This window comes from Ranitomeya variabilis, chromosome 4, assembly GCF_051348905.1.
Source record: "Ranitomeya variabilis isolate aRanVar5 chromosome 4, aRanVar5.hap1, whole genome shotgun sequence".
Lineage (NCBI taxonomy): Eukaryota > Metazoa > Chordata > Amphibia > Anura > Dendrobatidae > Ranitomeya > Ranitomeya variabilis.
In genome coordinates, this window is record NC_135235.1 from 176787874 (window position 1) to 176804022 (window position 16149).

Here is a 16149-nt window from a genome sequence, read left to right on the forward strand (position 1 = left end):
CCAACCCTTGCCCTAAGCCTAATGGGAAAATGGAAATAAATACTTTTTTTTATTTTATTATTTTTCCCCAACTAAGGCGATGATAATGGGGGGTTTGATTTACTATTTATAGCGGGTTTTTCTGTTTGGCAGCCGTCACACACTAAAAGATGCTTTTTATTGTAAAAAATATTTTTTGCGTTACCACATTCTGAGAGCTATAATTTTTCCATATTTTGGTCCACAGAGTCATGTGAGGTCTTGTTTTTTGCGGGAAGAGTTGACGTTTTTATTGGTATCATTTTCGGGTGCATGCCATTTTTTTATCGCTTTTTATTCCGATTTTTGTTAGGCAGAATGAACAAAAACCCGCAATTCGTGAATTTCTTTTGGGGGGCGTTTATACTGTTCCGCTTTTGGTAAAATTGATAAAGCAGTTTTATTCTTCGCGTCAGTACGATTACAGCGATACCTCATTTATATATTTTTTTATGTTTTGGCGCTTTTATAAAATAAAAACTTTTATAGAAAAAATAATATTTGCATCGCTTTATTCTGAGGGCTATAACTTTTATTTTTTTGCTGATGACACTGTATGGCAGCTCGTTTTTTGCAGGACAAGATGACGTTTTCGGCGGTACAATGTTTATTTATATCCGTCTTTATTGATCATGTGTTATTCCACTTTTTGTTTGGCGGTATGATGATAAAGCATTGTTTTTTGCCTAGTTTTTTTTTTTACGGTGTTCACTGAAGGGGTTAACTAGTGGGACAGTTTTATAGGTCGGGTCGTTACGGACGCGACGATACTAAATATGTGTACTTTTATTGTTTTTTTTATTTACATAAAGAAATTTATTTATTGGAACAATATTTTTTTATTTATTTAGGATTTTCTTTTTTTTTTACACATGTTAACATTTTTTTTTTAACTTTTTTACTTTGTCCCAGTGTGGGACATCATGGTAAAGTGTCAGATCGCTGATCTGATACTTTTGCAAGCACTGTGTCAGATCAGCGATCTGACAGGCACTGCAGGAGGCTTGCCGGCGCCTGCTCTGAGCAGGCGCTTGCAAGCCACCTCCCCGCAGGACCTGGAAGGAGCCCCGCGGCCATCTTGGTTCGGGGGCCTGCAGGGAGGAGGACGGAGGAGACCCGCGGAGCAATACGATCGCATCGCGTTGCTCTGAGGGTCTCAGCGAAGCACACAGGGAGCCGCCTCCCTGCGCGATGCTTCCCTATGCCGCCGGAACGCTCCGATCATGTTTGTTCGCAGTGTTCCGGGGGTTTATGTGCCAGGAGCGGTTTGTGACTGCTCCTGTCACATAGTGCCGGATGTCAGCTGTGATAGTCAGCTGACACCCGGCAGTGATCAGCCGCGCTCCCCCCTGAGCGCGCCTGATCGTGTTAGACGTACTATCCCGTCGGTGGTCATACGGTCCCATACCACCTCGACAGGATAGTACATCTAATGTCAGAAAGGGGTTAAAATAGAACTCTTTTACCACAATGATCAAATGTATATGTGGAGAAAAAGGGCACAGAATTTCAGGAAAAGAACATCTCTCCAACAATTAAGCATGGGGGTGGATCAATCATGCTTTGGGGTTGTTTTGCAGCCAATGGCACAGAGAACATTTCACAGGTATAGGGAAGAATAGATTCAATGAAACTTCAACAAATTCCTGATGCAAACAAAACACCATCTGAAGTTGAAAAGAGGATGGCTTCTGTAAATAAATAATGATCCTAAACACATGTCAAAATCCACTATAGATTACCTTTTGAGGTACCTCAAAAGGCGCAAGATGATGTGGCTCTCACAGTTCCCTGATCTGATCATAATTGAAAATTTGTGGTCAGACCTTAAAGTAACAGTGCATGCAAGACAACCCAGGAATCTCACAGAACTGGAAGAATTGTCCAAGGAAGAATGGATGAAAATCTCTCAAACAAGAACTGAGACTGTTTTCTGACCTTAAAAAGGGTTTACAACTGTGATACTTTCAAAAGGTCCTAACCATGCAGGGTGCCCAAACTTTTGCATTGGACCATTTTCCTTTTTGTAATTTTTCAAGTGTAAAAGTTGAAAAAAAAATATGTTTTTTGCCTAAAATACAAAGGAAATGTGTCATCTTTAATTTTAGGTCTTTTAGAGATCATTTCATCTTCAACTGGCTTATTTGTCCACGATAACAGTAATTTTGACCAGGGATGCCCAAACTTTTGTATGCCACTGTATGCTATATATAATGGTGTGGCTGTTTAAGCTGTGTTAGGAGCAAGATATTTTTCAGACAGTGTCCTTCAGACTGTGATTAAGGCTAGAAAACTGTCCTCCTCCCACATCTACCACAGAACCTGGAAGACTTAGGCTAGGTTCACACCAAGTATTTTTGCTGCATTTTTTATGCTAATTTTCAACTGTATTTTACAGTAACAGCAAAGCCTATGAGATTTCAGAAATGGTTTTTTGGACATAAGAGTCACTTCTTTTTCTTGGAGGCAATGGGTGATGAAAAAAATGCTGACAAAATGAAAATAAGCAAGTACAGTAGTATAAGAAACCCATTTATTTTGTAATTTTTCTAGGTTTACCATCTTGTCTTGGTCACCTGAGATGGCAGTTTGGAGTAGTACAGTCTCATTAAATTAGTGATGCATACAAAGCTGGGCGCGACCAATCAGCAAAGCGTGGTTTAAATCCCGGGCTAATTCGCGGCCGGACTGCGCCTGTCGCTGATTGGTCGTGGGCGGCTGGTGCGACCAATCAGTGACGCGGGATTTCCGTTACAGACAAACAGACGGAAATGGACCTCAGATGATTATATATATATAGATAAACATATGTTTTATATTGGTGACCTGTGTTCATGCTTGTGTGGTGGAAGCAATGTTGAAAATAAGATAACCCAGGTGCACTACTATAGCTAACGTAAATCCGGGAGGTGCAAAGCCAGTAGTAGAAGCAATCAATGAGAAAAGAAAGAAAAGAAGCACTACTGCAAAATATGCACACTACACTTGAAAATAATGAAATACCATATATATAAACTTTATTGGCACTCGATACAGCAAGTAACATAAAACATAATTAAAAACAAATGTGGATACAACCACTCAAACGTCCTGGAAAGTTAAGAATCAAATCAGCAGTACACATAACCCTGTACTGGGACTTGTAATTAGTTTCATAAAGAATACAGTATCTAATACCCAGTGTAATTCAGGGTATGTAAAGCCATAAATCATGACATGGGTCTGCTCCCTATAAGGACCCCCATAAAGCAATAAGTGATCATAAAGTCTGCAGCAGTAGGCTGCATACAAAAATAAAGGAAGAACCCTGGGAGGCACAGTTGCCAGTACACAGGCAGTGGTGAAAAAGATTGTAATAAAAGTGAATACCAAAAGCAGACAATAAATGACACCACTGTCAGTCACAATATAGCAATCACCAGCAAAAAAAACGGTAAGGTGGAACTTACATCAGTATATCAAGAGGTTGAATCGGGCAAGGGAGCGAATTCCAACTACCAGGACATGAGTGGAGGACCTAGATGCGGCCCCACGATTATCGCCGTAGCCGGTATGGCTTCGTCAGGGGAAGTCAAAGCAAGTCAAGCTGTACTTTGAGATCCTGAAAAACGCACCAAAAACTTGCGTTTTTGACGCTGCTTCTTTTCTGCCAAGAGTGGAGGTTTTGCTGCAGTAAAAAACGCATACCATAAGGAAAAAGCCTTCCCAAAACCTGTCAAATGGCAAATGCACTAGCAGGATGCAGCAGGCCCCCACTAATAAAGGCAGGGGCTACAGAGGTGCAAACTACTGACAGAAACAGCCACCCACACACCTACCAGATTATGAAGGGATTGGCTGCCTAGTAGAAAAAATGCACACTAATGAGGCTTGCGTACAAAGCCAGTCACACAGGTATGTGTGATGCAAATTGTCCGGCTTACAGCCTATTAATAACGCCCATAATATTATCAGGCGGGCTGCCCAGCAGTATATATATATACTAGCTATTGAACCCGTTCTACGCCCGGGTGGCGAGCATTTTTATTGGAATATGGTCTCCATCCTGGTATGTGCTGCTCCTATCCTGTCATATGCTGCTCCATCCTGCGCCCCCATCCTGTCATGTGCTGCTCCACCGTGTCATGTGCTGCTCCATCCTGCGCCCCCATCCTGTCATGTGCTGCTCCACCGTGTCATGTGCTGCTCCATCCTGCATCCCCATCCTGTCATGTGCTGCTCCACCGTGTCATGTGCTGCTCCATCCTGCGCCCCCATCCTGTCATGTGCTGCTCCACCGTGTCATGTGCTGCTCCATCCTCATCCCCATCCTGTCATGTGCTCCCATCCTGCGCCCCCATCCTATCACGTGCTGCTCCATCCTGCGCCCCCATCAGTGCGGGCGGCTGTGCTGAGTGCGGGCGGCTGTGCTGAGTGCGGGCGGCTGTATGTGGCTGTGCTGAGTGCGGGCGGCTGTATGTGACGTGGCTGTGCTGGGTGCGGGCGGCTGTGCTGGGTGCGGCAGCTGTGGACGGCTGTGCTGGGTGCGGTGGCTGTGCTGGGTGCAGCGGCTGTGCTGGGTGCAGCGGCTGTGCGTGGCTGTAGGCGGCTGTGGGAGGCTGTGCTGGGTGCGGCGGCTGTGCTGGGTGCGGTGGCTGTGCTGGGTGCGGCGGCTGTCCGTGGCTGTAGGCGGCTGTGCGTGGCTGTGCTGGGTGCGGAGGCTGTGCATGGCTGTGGCGGCTGTGCGTGGCTGTGCTGGGTGCGGCGGCTGTGCTGGGTGCGGCGGATGTGCTGGGTGCGGCGGCTGTGCTGGGTGCGGCGGCTGTGGGTGGCTGTGCTGGGTGCAGCGGTTGTGCGTGGCTGTGGGCGGCTGTGCTGGGTGCGGCGGCTGTGCGTGGCTGTGCTGGGTGCGGCGGCTGTGCTGGGTGCGGCGGCTGTCCGTGGCTGTGGGCGGCTGTGCGTGGCTGTGGGAGGCTGTGCGTGGCTGTAGGCGGCTGTGCGTGGCTGTGGCGGCTGTGCATGGCTGTGCTGGGTGCGGCGGATGTGCTGGGTGCGGTGGCTGTGCTGGGTGCGGCGGCTGTGGGTGGCTGTGCTGGGTGCGGCGGCTGTGCGTGGCTGTGGGCTGTGCGTGGCTGTGGGCGGCTGTGCTGGGTGCGGCGGCTGTGCTGGGTGCGGCGGCTGTGCGTGGCTATGGGTGGCTGTACGTGGCTGTGGGCGGCTGTGCTGGGTGCGGCGGCTGTGCGTGGCTGTGGTCGGCTGTGCTGGGTGCGGCTGTGCGTGGCTGTGGGCGGCTGTGCGTGGCTGTGGGCGGCTGTGCTGGGTGCGGCGGCTGTGGTCGGCTGTGCTGGGTGCGGCGGCTGTGCGTGGCTGTGGGCGGCTGTGCTGGGTGCGGCGGCTGTGGTCGGCTGTGCTGGGTGCGGCGGCTGTGCGTGGCTATGGGTGGCTGTGGGCGGCTGTGCTGGGTGCGGCGGCTGTCCGTGGCTGTGGGCGGCTGTGCGAGGCTGTGCGTGGCTGTAGGCGGCTGTGCATGGCTGTAGGCGGCTGTGCATGGCTGTGCTGGGTGCGGCGGATGTGCTGGGTGCGGCGGCTGTGCTGGGTGCGGCGGCTGTGGGTGGCTGTGCTGGGTGCGGCGGCTGTGCGTGGCTGTGGGCTGTGCGTGGCTGTGGGCGGCTGTGCTGGGTGCGGCGGCTGTGCGTGGCTGTGGGCGGCTGTGCTGGGTGCGGCGGCTGTGCGTGGGTGCGGCGGCTGTGCGTGGCTGTGGGCGGCTGTGCTGGGTGCGGCGGCTGTGCTGGGTGCGGCGGCTGTCCGTGGCTGTGGGCGGCTGTGCGTGGCTGTGGGAGGCTGTGCGTGGCTGTAGGCGGCTGTGGCGGCTGTGCATGGCTGTGCTGGGTGCGGCGGATGTGCTGGGTGCGGCGGCTGTGCTGGGTGCGGCGGCTGTGGGTGGCTGTGCTGGGTGCGGCGGCTGTGCGTGGCTGTGGGCTGTGTGTGGCTGTGGGCGGCTGTGCTGGGTGCGGCGGCTGTGTGTGGCTATGGGTGGCTGTACGTGGCTGTGGGCGGCTGTGCTGGGTGCGGCGGCTGTGCGTGGCTGTGGTCGGCTGTGCTGGGTGCGGCTGTGCGTGGCTGTGGGCGGCTGTGCTGGGTGCGGCGGCTGTGGTCGGCTGTGCTGGGTGCGGCGGCTGTGCGTGGCTGTGCTGGGTGCGGCGGCTGTGCGTGGCTGTGGTCGGCTGTGCTGGGTGCGGCGGCTGTGCGTGGCTATGGGTGGCTGTGCGTGGCTGTGGGCAGCTGTGCTGGGTGCGGCGGCTGTGCGTGGCTGTGGGCGCCTGTGCGTGGCTGTGGGCGGCTGTGCGTGGCTGTGCTGGGCGCGGCGGCTGTGCTGGGTGCGGCCATTTTCTTGGTCCTGCTCCCGGAGTCGGCGCCTGCGCAGTCCGCGCTTTCCGGCGCCATTTTCTTGAAGACACTGCAATGTGTCTTCAAGAAAATGGCGCCGGAAAGCGCGGACTGCGCAGGCGCCGATTCCGGGAGCAGGGGGACAGTCACGGCCCGGAAGCGCGTCGGTGGAACGGGTCAGGTAAGTATACTCACCCTCCGCCTCCTGGCTCGTCCCTGCTTGTCCGGTGGAGATCGCGGTGTGCGTTCAGCGCTTACGCATACCGCGATCTCCTGGGAGCGTCGCTCTGTGCGGTCCAGACTGCGCCGGCGCTTGCGCTTGCGCAGTCTATAGAGGCTTCGGACAGAGTGACGCTCCCAGCGTTATATTATAGATGCACCCCACAGGGACACACGCTCTAGTACACCTGTCCAACAATTAAGAACCTGGCTGCATCCTGCAAAAAATGATAAAAAGTGCAATTAAAGATGAAAAAAATTATTTATATGATAAATATATTAAACTAGATTGTGGCCCGATTCTAACGCATCGGGTATTCTAGAATATGCATGTCCCCGTAGTATATGGACAATGATGATTCCAGAATTCACGGCAGATTGTGCCCGTCGCTGATTGGTCGAGGCAACCTTTATGACATCATCGTTGCCATGGCAACCATTATGACATCTACGTCGATACTGTGCTCGTCGCTGATTGGTCGAGGCCTGGCGGCCTCGACCAATCAGAGACGCGGGATTTCCAGGACAGACAGACAGAAAGACAGACAGACAGACAGACAGACGGAAAAACCCTTAGACAATTATATATATAGATTAGGTATTCGTTGATATTTTGGCCAAGATAGATAAGTTTGTTACCCCACGTCAAGGGTCCTCATACTTGCGAGTCCTAACACTATTTTCAAAAACAGCTAGCATAGAAAAATTGAGGAAAACATACCATAAGGAAAAAGCTTTACCAAAACCTGTCAAATGCACTAGCAGGATGCATTAGGCCCCTGCTTTTATTAGTGGGGGCCTGCTGCATCCTGCTAGTGCATTTGTCATTTGACAGAAAAAAAAAACACTGCAAAAACGCCTAGTGTGAACTGAACCTTACATCCATTGTTGCAAGAACTGGTAAATTCAACCTAGGTTGTTTTCACTCTCCTGGTTACTTTAATTCCTTCAGTGTGGATTGGATTTGAGCCCATGTTCAAACTCTGACAAAGGACAGGGCCCTATCTATTTTGTTTAAGTGCTCCTTGGCATCCAAGTCTTACATGTATGATGTGGCTTATACAGTCCCTCCTTAGCCTCATCCTACCTCACCCCTGGATTTTAATTTTGATCCATGAGGTAGTGCAGTCATATTCTTTTGAGCTTCTTGGCAGCCTTACACATCCTCTCTTTGGAAGGTTAAATTACTAGTGGCCATTCCTTCCATCGAGCAAGTTAAAGAATTGGCAGCCTTGTCTTTAAAGTCTTATTTAAGAGTTTTCCATCATCGCAAAGTAGTCCTAGGCTAGTCTTTTCATTCTTGCCAAAAGTGGTTTTGGCATTACACCTTAACAACGATCTTGTACTAACTTCATTTTCCCCCTCTCCATCACATCCCAGTGATGTGGATATTGTGCTTTCATCTGTCTCAAATTGCCTCTTTGCCAGTTCTTGAACTCCCTTTTCATCCTTCCAGAGGGTCCCAATTCAGACCTGGTGGCATCCATGGCCACCATAGTTTGTTGGATCCATTGCACCATTAATGAAGCCTGACACTCAACGGGTAAGGTGCCACCCTTCTGTCTGATGGCCCAGTCTAATGAAGTGGTGGGGGCATTATGGGCTTTTCATCACTGTGCCAGTTGTGTAAAGTTGCCACATGGTCATCACACACTTTTGCTAAATTTTACAGGTTGCATTTGTTTGCATTTGCTGACACTACATTAGGACATGGGATCCTGTAGACAGTCTTTCAATTGACAGACTGCATTACCCATTGTTCTCACTCTTTCGGACTGCTCTGGAGCATCCCATCGTCCTGTGTCCCCCAATGATTGTGGATCTTGCTGACAGATATCCTTTAGAGAGGAACTGTCAGCAGGTCAAAAGTAGCCAGTTTTTGTTCTTATTTTGTCCTGATACGTCTCTTAGTAATCTAATTTTTATGGTCTTTACAAAGGGGATGATGCTAATAGTTATTGTGCTTAGCAGTCTAAATATACACCCCTAGAGAATCCTGTGCGCCACGCCCCATTGGGAAAGACCTTATAAAAACAGAATATTTAGGGGAGCAGCTGGGAATAAAATAAAAGCAAAAAATGGCCACTTTTATCCCGACAACAGGTCCTCAGTAAACCTGCTTGTAAGTTAAACACTAAAAGGGCCCAATTCTCACTGTTCAGCCCTGGGTTATACAGGGTGGGCCATTTATATGGATACACCTAAATAAAATGAAAATGGTTGGTGATATCAACTTCCGGTTTGTGGTACATTAGTATATGGGAGGGGCAAAATTTTTCAAGATGGGTGGTAACCATGGCGGCCATTTTGAAGTCCGCGCATTTTTTTTTGATCCATCTTTATTTTTTCCAATGGGAAAAGGGTCATGTGACACATCAAACTTATTGAGAATTCCACAAGAAAAACCATGGAGTGCTTGGTTTTAACGTAACTTTATTATTTCATGAGTTATTTACAGGTTTATGACCACTTATAAAATGTGCTCAAAGTGCTGCCCATTGTGTTGGATTGTCAATGCAACCCTCTTCTCCCACTCTTGACACACTGATAGCAACACCGCAGAAGAAATGCTAGCACAGGCTTCCAGTATCGGTTGTTCCAGATGCTGCACATCTCGTATCTTTACAGCATAGACAATTTCCTTCAGACAGATGACCCCAAAGATAAAAGTCTAAGGGGGTCAGATCAGGAGACCTTGGTGGCTATTCAACTGGCCTACAACGACAAATCCACTTTCCAGGAAACTGTTCATGTAGGAATGATCTGACCTGACACCCATAATGTGGTGGTGCACCATCTTGCTGGAAAAACTCAGGGAACGTGCAATCTTCAGTGCATCTTCAGCCACTGATGTTTCTTCATTGGTGACAGTTTTCTTGCGTCCACATTTTGGCAAATCCAACACTGAACCTGTTTCACGAAATTTGACAAGCAGTTTGCTAACTGTAGGGTGTCTTGCATTGAAATCTGCTGTAATGAGCCAGTTACTGTGTTCACCAGACATCAACACAATTTCTATTCGCTCCTTACGTGTTAACCTCTGCGACATGTCAATGGCTGTAAACAAAGAGAAACTTGTAAATAACTCATGAAAGAATAAAGTTACGATAAAACCAAGCACACCATTGTTTTTCTTGTGAAATTCTCAATAAGTTTGATGTGTCACATGACCCTCTTCCCATTGAAAAAATAAAGTTGGATCAAAAATGGCCGACTTCAAAATGGCCGCCACCCATCTTGAAAAGTTTTCCCCCTCCCTTATACTAATGTGCCACAAACAGGAAATTGATATCACCAACCTTTGCCATTTTATTTAGGTTTATCCATATACGGTGCCTTGCGAAGTATTCGGCTCCCTGGAACTTTTCAACCTTTTCCCACATATCATGCTTCAAACATAAAGATACAAATGTAAATTTTTGGTGAAGAATCAACAAGTGGAACACAATTGTGAAGGAACGAAATTTATTGGCTATTTTAATTTTTTGTGGAAAATCAAAAACTGAAAAGTGGGGCGTGCAATATTATTCGGTCCCTTTACTTTCAGTGCAGCAAACTCACTCCAGAAGTTCATTGTGGATCTCTGAATGATCCAGTGTTGTCCTAAATGCCTAATGATGATAAATATAATCCACCTGTGTGTAATCAAGTCTCTGTATAAATGCACCTGCTCTGTGATAGTCTCAGCGTTCTGTTTGAAGCACAGAGAGCATCATAAAGACCAAGGAACAAAACAGGCAGGTCCGTGACACTGTTGTGGAGAAGTTTAATGCCGGATTTGGATACAAAATGACTTCCAAAACTTTAAACATCCCAAGGAGCACTGTGCAAGCGATCATATTGAAATGGAAGGAGTTTTCATACCACTGCAAATTTACCAATACTCGGCCGTCCCTCTAAACTTTCATCTCAAACAAGGAGAATACTGATCAGAGATGCAGCCAAGAGGCCCATGATCACTCTGGATGAACTGTAGAGATCTACAGCTGAGATGGGACAGTCTGTCCATAGGAAAACAATCAGTCGTATACTACACAAATCTTGCTTTTATGGAAGAGTGGCAAGAAGAAAGCTATTTCTCAAAGATACGCATAAAAAGTGTTGTTTAAAGTTTGCAACAAGGCACCTGGGAGACACCCCAAACATGTGGAAGAAGGTGCTCTGGTCAGATGAAACCAAAATTGAACTTTTTGGCAACAATGCCAAACAATATGTTTTGCGTAAAGGCAACACAGCTCATCACCCTGAACACACCATCCCCATTGTCAAACATGTTGGTGGCAGCATCATGGTTTGGGCCTGCTTTTCTTCAGCAGGCACAGGGAAGATGGTTAAAATTGATGGGAAGATGAATGGAGCCAAATACAGGACCATTCTTGAAGAAAACCTGTTGGAGTCTGCAAAAGACCTGAGACTGGGGCGGAGATTTGTCTTCCAACAAGACAATGATCCCAAACATAAAGCAAAATCTACAATGGAATGGTTCACAAATAAACGTATCCAGGTGTTAGAATGGCCAAGTCAAAGTCCAGACCTCAATCCAATCGAGAATCTGTGGAAAGAGCTGAAAACTGCTGTTCACAAACGATCTCCATCAAAACTCACTGAGCTCGAGCTGTTTGCCAAGGAAGAATGGGCAAGAATTTCAGTGTCTCGATGTACAAAACTGATAGAAACATACCCCAAGGGACTTGCAGCTGTAATCGCAGCAAAAGGTGGCGCAGCAAAGCATTACGTTAAAGGGGCCGAATAATATTGGACGCCCCACTTTTAAGTTTTTGATTTTCCACAAAAATTTAAAATAACCAATAAATTTCGTTCAACTTCACAATTGTGCTCCACTTGTTGTTGATTCTTCACCAACAATTTACATTTGGTAGCTTTATGTTTGAAGCATGATATGTGGGAAAAGGTTGAAAAGTTCCAGGGAGCCGAATACTATCGCAAGTCACTATAAGTGGCCCACCTTGTATTATTCTATACTATTTATTTATTAACTTACTACAGGTTAGTTGCTCATTTTGTTTTTATCTTAGGTTCTGTTATATTAATCCATTATAAAGTGGATTTTGTCTTTTTACTGTGCCCCTTACAATTGGTGTTAATAATCAGGTATGGTCTTTCATTGCAGATTAATGGAATATCTTTGGACGACAAATCAGTTACAGAATGTGAGGCTTTACTCAGGAACTGTCGGGAATCACTCAGCATCACTCTAGTAAAGGTAAATTCAAGATTAGTGTAGTCAAGCCATGTAAAATTCTGAAGTTTCCAGGTTATATTGAAATTGTAAATTTACACAGCATTGTTGAAACTATAAGGCTGGAGTCACACTAGCGTATAATAAAATGGTCTGAAATTGATCCAGAAAAGTAGGACAAGTGTCATGCGATTACAATGCGATTTTTCTCACTTAGCATCCATATAACATTCTTGTGCAATCTTCATGCAATGTGTTTTTAACATCATCTTTTACATACTGTAATTCCCTAGGCCATTTAAAGCTAGTTTACAAAACTAATAAAGCATTCTTATATAAAGATATACAGTAGATAAATTATAGAAAGATATTACATATATAATAGAAATGCATTCTTGGGACCGGAGAGTCGCGAGGATCGGGAAAGGCAGGCATGGATGGCGGAAGGTGAGAATATAATGTTTTTTTGTTTTTTTTTTTATTATTTTTAACATATGTTTTTACTATTGATGCTGCATAGGCAGCATCAATAGTAAAAAGTTGGGCACACTTACACAGTTAATGGCAGCGTTAACGGACTGTGTTACACCGCATTATGCCGCTGTGTAACGCAGTCCTAAAACGCTATGTGGGCGCTGACTGGAGGGGAGTATGGAGGGGGCACTGACTGGACGGAAATAGGGAGGGGCTAATTCGCGGCCGGACTGTGCCTGTCGCTGATTGGTCGCGGCCAGCCGGCTGCGACCAGTCAGCGACCCGGGATTTCCGTTACAGACAAACAGACCGAAGTACTTCATAGACAATTATATAGATAGATATATGTATAAATATGTGTGTGTTTTGAAGATTATTTGGTTTTAAAATGATGTGTACAATTGTATTTTACAATGCGATTTTAACATGAGCTTTTACAGAGAGATCTGCTGTATGTGAAATTTCATGTTAAAATCACATTGCATACGGATGCCATACGGATGTCACACTGTTACTAGATGCAAGGAAATTGCATCCTCACATTGCAAACTGATAACATATGGATCACTGTTCGGGAGCATTTGTGCGATTCTCGGCCGTCAAAATCGGACCGATTTTTTTATACGGTAAGTGTGACTCCAGCCTATCTGTAAAAATCGGATGCCTCTCTGTTGGTCCCTATAGCATGTAATTTATTTCTGGCACTGTCTGATTTTAGAGTATAATTGCAGTGGAGAAAAAATACACTGATCTGCTCTGCCACATTGAATTAAATTGGTTTTGATTTTTTATCGGATTTCACTCGTCCTATTTTAAACGCAAGCTTATACCAAGCTCAAAGTTAATCAAGATTTTCTTATAGGTCTTTCCACCCACTACATCTTGGAGTGGACAAAACCTCTTTGAAAACCTGAAGGAATCTTGTCGCATTCTTCCTCCAAACATTCAAGCCCAGAATAACAGGAACCTAAAGAATAATAGCTCAACACAGACTGATATATTTCGCGCAGACATTCTTGATCACAAGAAAGAGATGGGCGATTGCAGTGGATCAGAAAGGGCACTTCAATTGAGCTGCCACAGTCATTCTGAGCACAGCTTGGGGTCCATCTGTGGAGATGCTTTTGTGGGACGTGGCTATGAATTGCTTGAAGAGGAAAGTAGACCTATTGGGTATACTGATGCTATTGCAGACTCTTTGGCTGAGACGTCCACCAGCAAGAGGAGTAGTGGCACATGGCCAAAGGTTATGGTGAGCCCTGGACACTCTCAGAGTGAGTTCACTGTCTATAAAAGACCAAAACAGAGAAAGTCCATCTTTGATCCAGAGACTTTCAAGAGACCTCCGACACCTCCAAAACTATGTTTTATGACATCTCACTCATCCCAGCCTTCAAAAGTAGACAGGCCATCCTCTCCCCCAACACCTCCCAAACGCAGTGACTCCATTAAGTTTAAACACAGACATCAATCAAGTTCAGCGTCCGATTCCACAGTTACTGCTGGTTCACCACCTACTAGTCCTTTACCAACTTCTCTTCCTAATAGCTCCCATGACAGTACCCATAAAATCCATCAAAACAGAGGGGTTGGAAAGTGCTGCAGAGAGGATGGGGTAGATTGTTCTTTGGCAGGTTGTAGAGGAAGTGGAGATGTGGAAAGCTGTTTGCAAAGGGCGGAAGAGCCAGAAGTGAAGAGGCCCAGACCATTATCAGCACCAGCCTTAAAACACAGATTGGCACCCGTTACTATTCCCCACCATTCACTTCAAGTGAGTTTTCATAATTTTGGCAATTTCTGAATTATAATTATTATAAAATATACTGTGATATGTCCAATTTAACTAGCATTTTTTTTTTTTACTGTACCAGGTGCATTTTTGTATGTCGGAAACTTATACCTTGTGAAAGTGGGCGGGTCGCTATACTCTGATTATTCATTGTCTTCCTTCACAGAAGTTTTCTCCTAGTTCAGAAGATCGCCTTTCTCCTGAACTAAATCATGAGTGGGTTAGGTTCTCTCCCACCCGTTCTCCCCGCCATAGTGACATTTTTGCATCTACTTTGTATGGATCTGGTATGTCAGGTGAGTAAAAAACTTGGAAAAAGAAACAATGATGTTAATATTGCTGTAATATTGAAGTATGTAGATACATCAGTTATTCTTAGCCTAAAATTACCTATTAGGTACTGTACCTCGGAGTCTCGCTCCATGTCCTGCTGTTACCGCAGTTTTAAGGAATCCAATCTACACCGCTTGGAGTCATCGTGTGCCATCTAATACCTGTCCCTCCTCTACAGGCCAGGTCTGCTCTCAGCACTTGCATCAAAGGTATTTCTATTTGATTAATGTCTGTTCATTTGTCCTCCACTTTGCACTCATAAACTTTAAATCAGATCTACGCTGTTTGCTTTAGGGTAGGTGCACACGGTCAGTAAACGCTGTGGGTTGGATTCCGCGTACATCCGCAGCGTCCAACCCGCAGCATCCAGATGTTACAGTTTAGTAGATGGGATTTCAAGAAATTCCATGTCCACTATGTGTGCACCGACTCCCGCGGTGTTATGATCCTGGTGGTAAGGAACACATGAACTGACCTGATGGGTAAACCAAAAATAAGGACAAGCTCCGGGAATGTGGGAACTTTACTGACCGCAATTCTGATCCTATTAACAAACACTATAGGCAGCCGTGGAGCGTTCCTAACTCGGCCTAGACGCCTCGTTCACAGCCTGAGAAACTAGCTACCCCTAGAGAGAAACAAAGCCTCACTTGCCTCAGAGAAATTTTCCCCAAAGTGTAAGCAGCCCCCCACAAATAATAACGGTGAGTTTAAGGGGAAAACACAAACATAGAAATGAAAATAGGTTTTAGCAAATGAGGCCCGCTAGTAACTAAATAGTCAGAAGATAGCAAGGAATCTGTGCGGTCAGTATAAAATACTACAAAAGTATCCACGCAGAGAATACAAAAAGACCCCCACACCGACTCACGATGTGAGGGGCGCAACTCCGCACCCCAGAGCTTCCAGCTAGCAATCAAATAGCATATAAGCAAGCTGGACTGAACTCATAACATACTGAGACACATTTTCAAATAGCAATGAACAGAAATGGACTAGCATGAACTTAGCTTCTCCACGAGGAGACAGGTCACAAGGGAAGTCCCAGAGAGATCTGAACCAGTACTGAATACAACGACAGCAGGCAACAAGTAAAGGTCCAGATGGAGTTAAATAGGCAGCAGGCCTAGCAGGAAACGAGGCAGCTGAAGTCCAGCTACAGACCAGCAGTAACACTAAAAGCCACCAGAGGGAGCCCATGAACAGAACTCAGAAAGTACCACTCATGACCACAGGAGGGAGCCCGAGAACGGAATTCACATTAGTACCCCCCCCCCCCTTGAGGAGGGGTCACCGAACCCTCACCAGAGCCCCCAGGCCGATCCGGACGAGCCAAATGAAAGGCACGAACCAAATCGGCAGCATGGACATCAGAGGCAACAACCCAGGAATTATCCTCCTGACCATAGCCCTTCCATTTAACTAAGTACTGAAGCTTCCGTCTCGAAATACGAGAATCCAAGATCTTCTCCACCACATACTCCAATTCTCCCTCGACCAACACCGGAGCAGGAGGGTCAACAGAAGGAACCACAGGCACCACATACCTCCGCAACAATGACCTATGGAACACATTATGAATGGCAAAAGATGCTGGGAGGTCCAAACGAAATGACACAGGATTGAGGATTTCTAAAATCTTATAAGGACCGATGAAACGAGGTTTGAACTTAGGAGAGGAAACCTTCATCGGAACATAACGAGATGACAACCATACCAAATCCCCCACACGAAGTCGGGGACCCACACA

At 46.5% G+C, this 16149-nt stretch overlaps 1 protein-coding gene across 3 annotated transcripts in view; it reads left to right on the top strand.

Moving 5' to 3' along the window:
- The window catches only part of DLG5 (discs large MAGUK scaffold protein 5), a 491099-nt gene that overhangs the window by 285996 nt on the left and 188954 nt on the right, over nt 1-16149 (top strand). For all 3 annotated transcript variants that reach the window (XM_077259413.1, XM_077259411.1, XM_077259412.1), the window contains exons 15-18: nt 11735-11827; nt 13140-14048; nt 14233-14362; nt 14464-14608. In XM_077259413.1, coding sequence (XP_077115528.1) covers nt 11735-11827; nt 13140-14048; nt 14233-14362; nt 14464-14608 — 1277 coding nt within the window. The remainder of the gene's footprint in view (nt 1-11734; nt 11828-13139; nt 14049-14232; nt 14363-14463; nt 14609-16149) is intronic.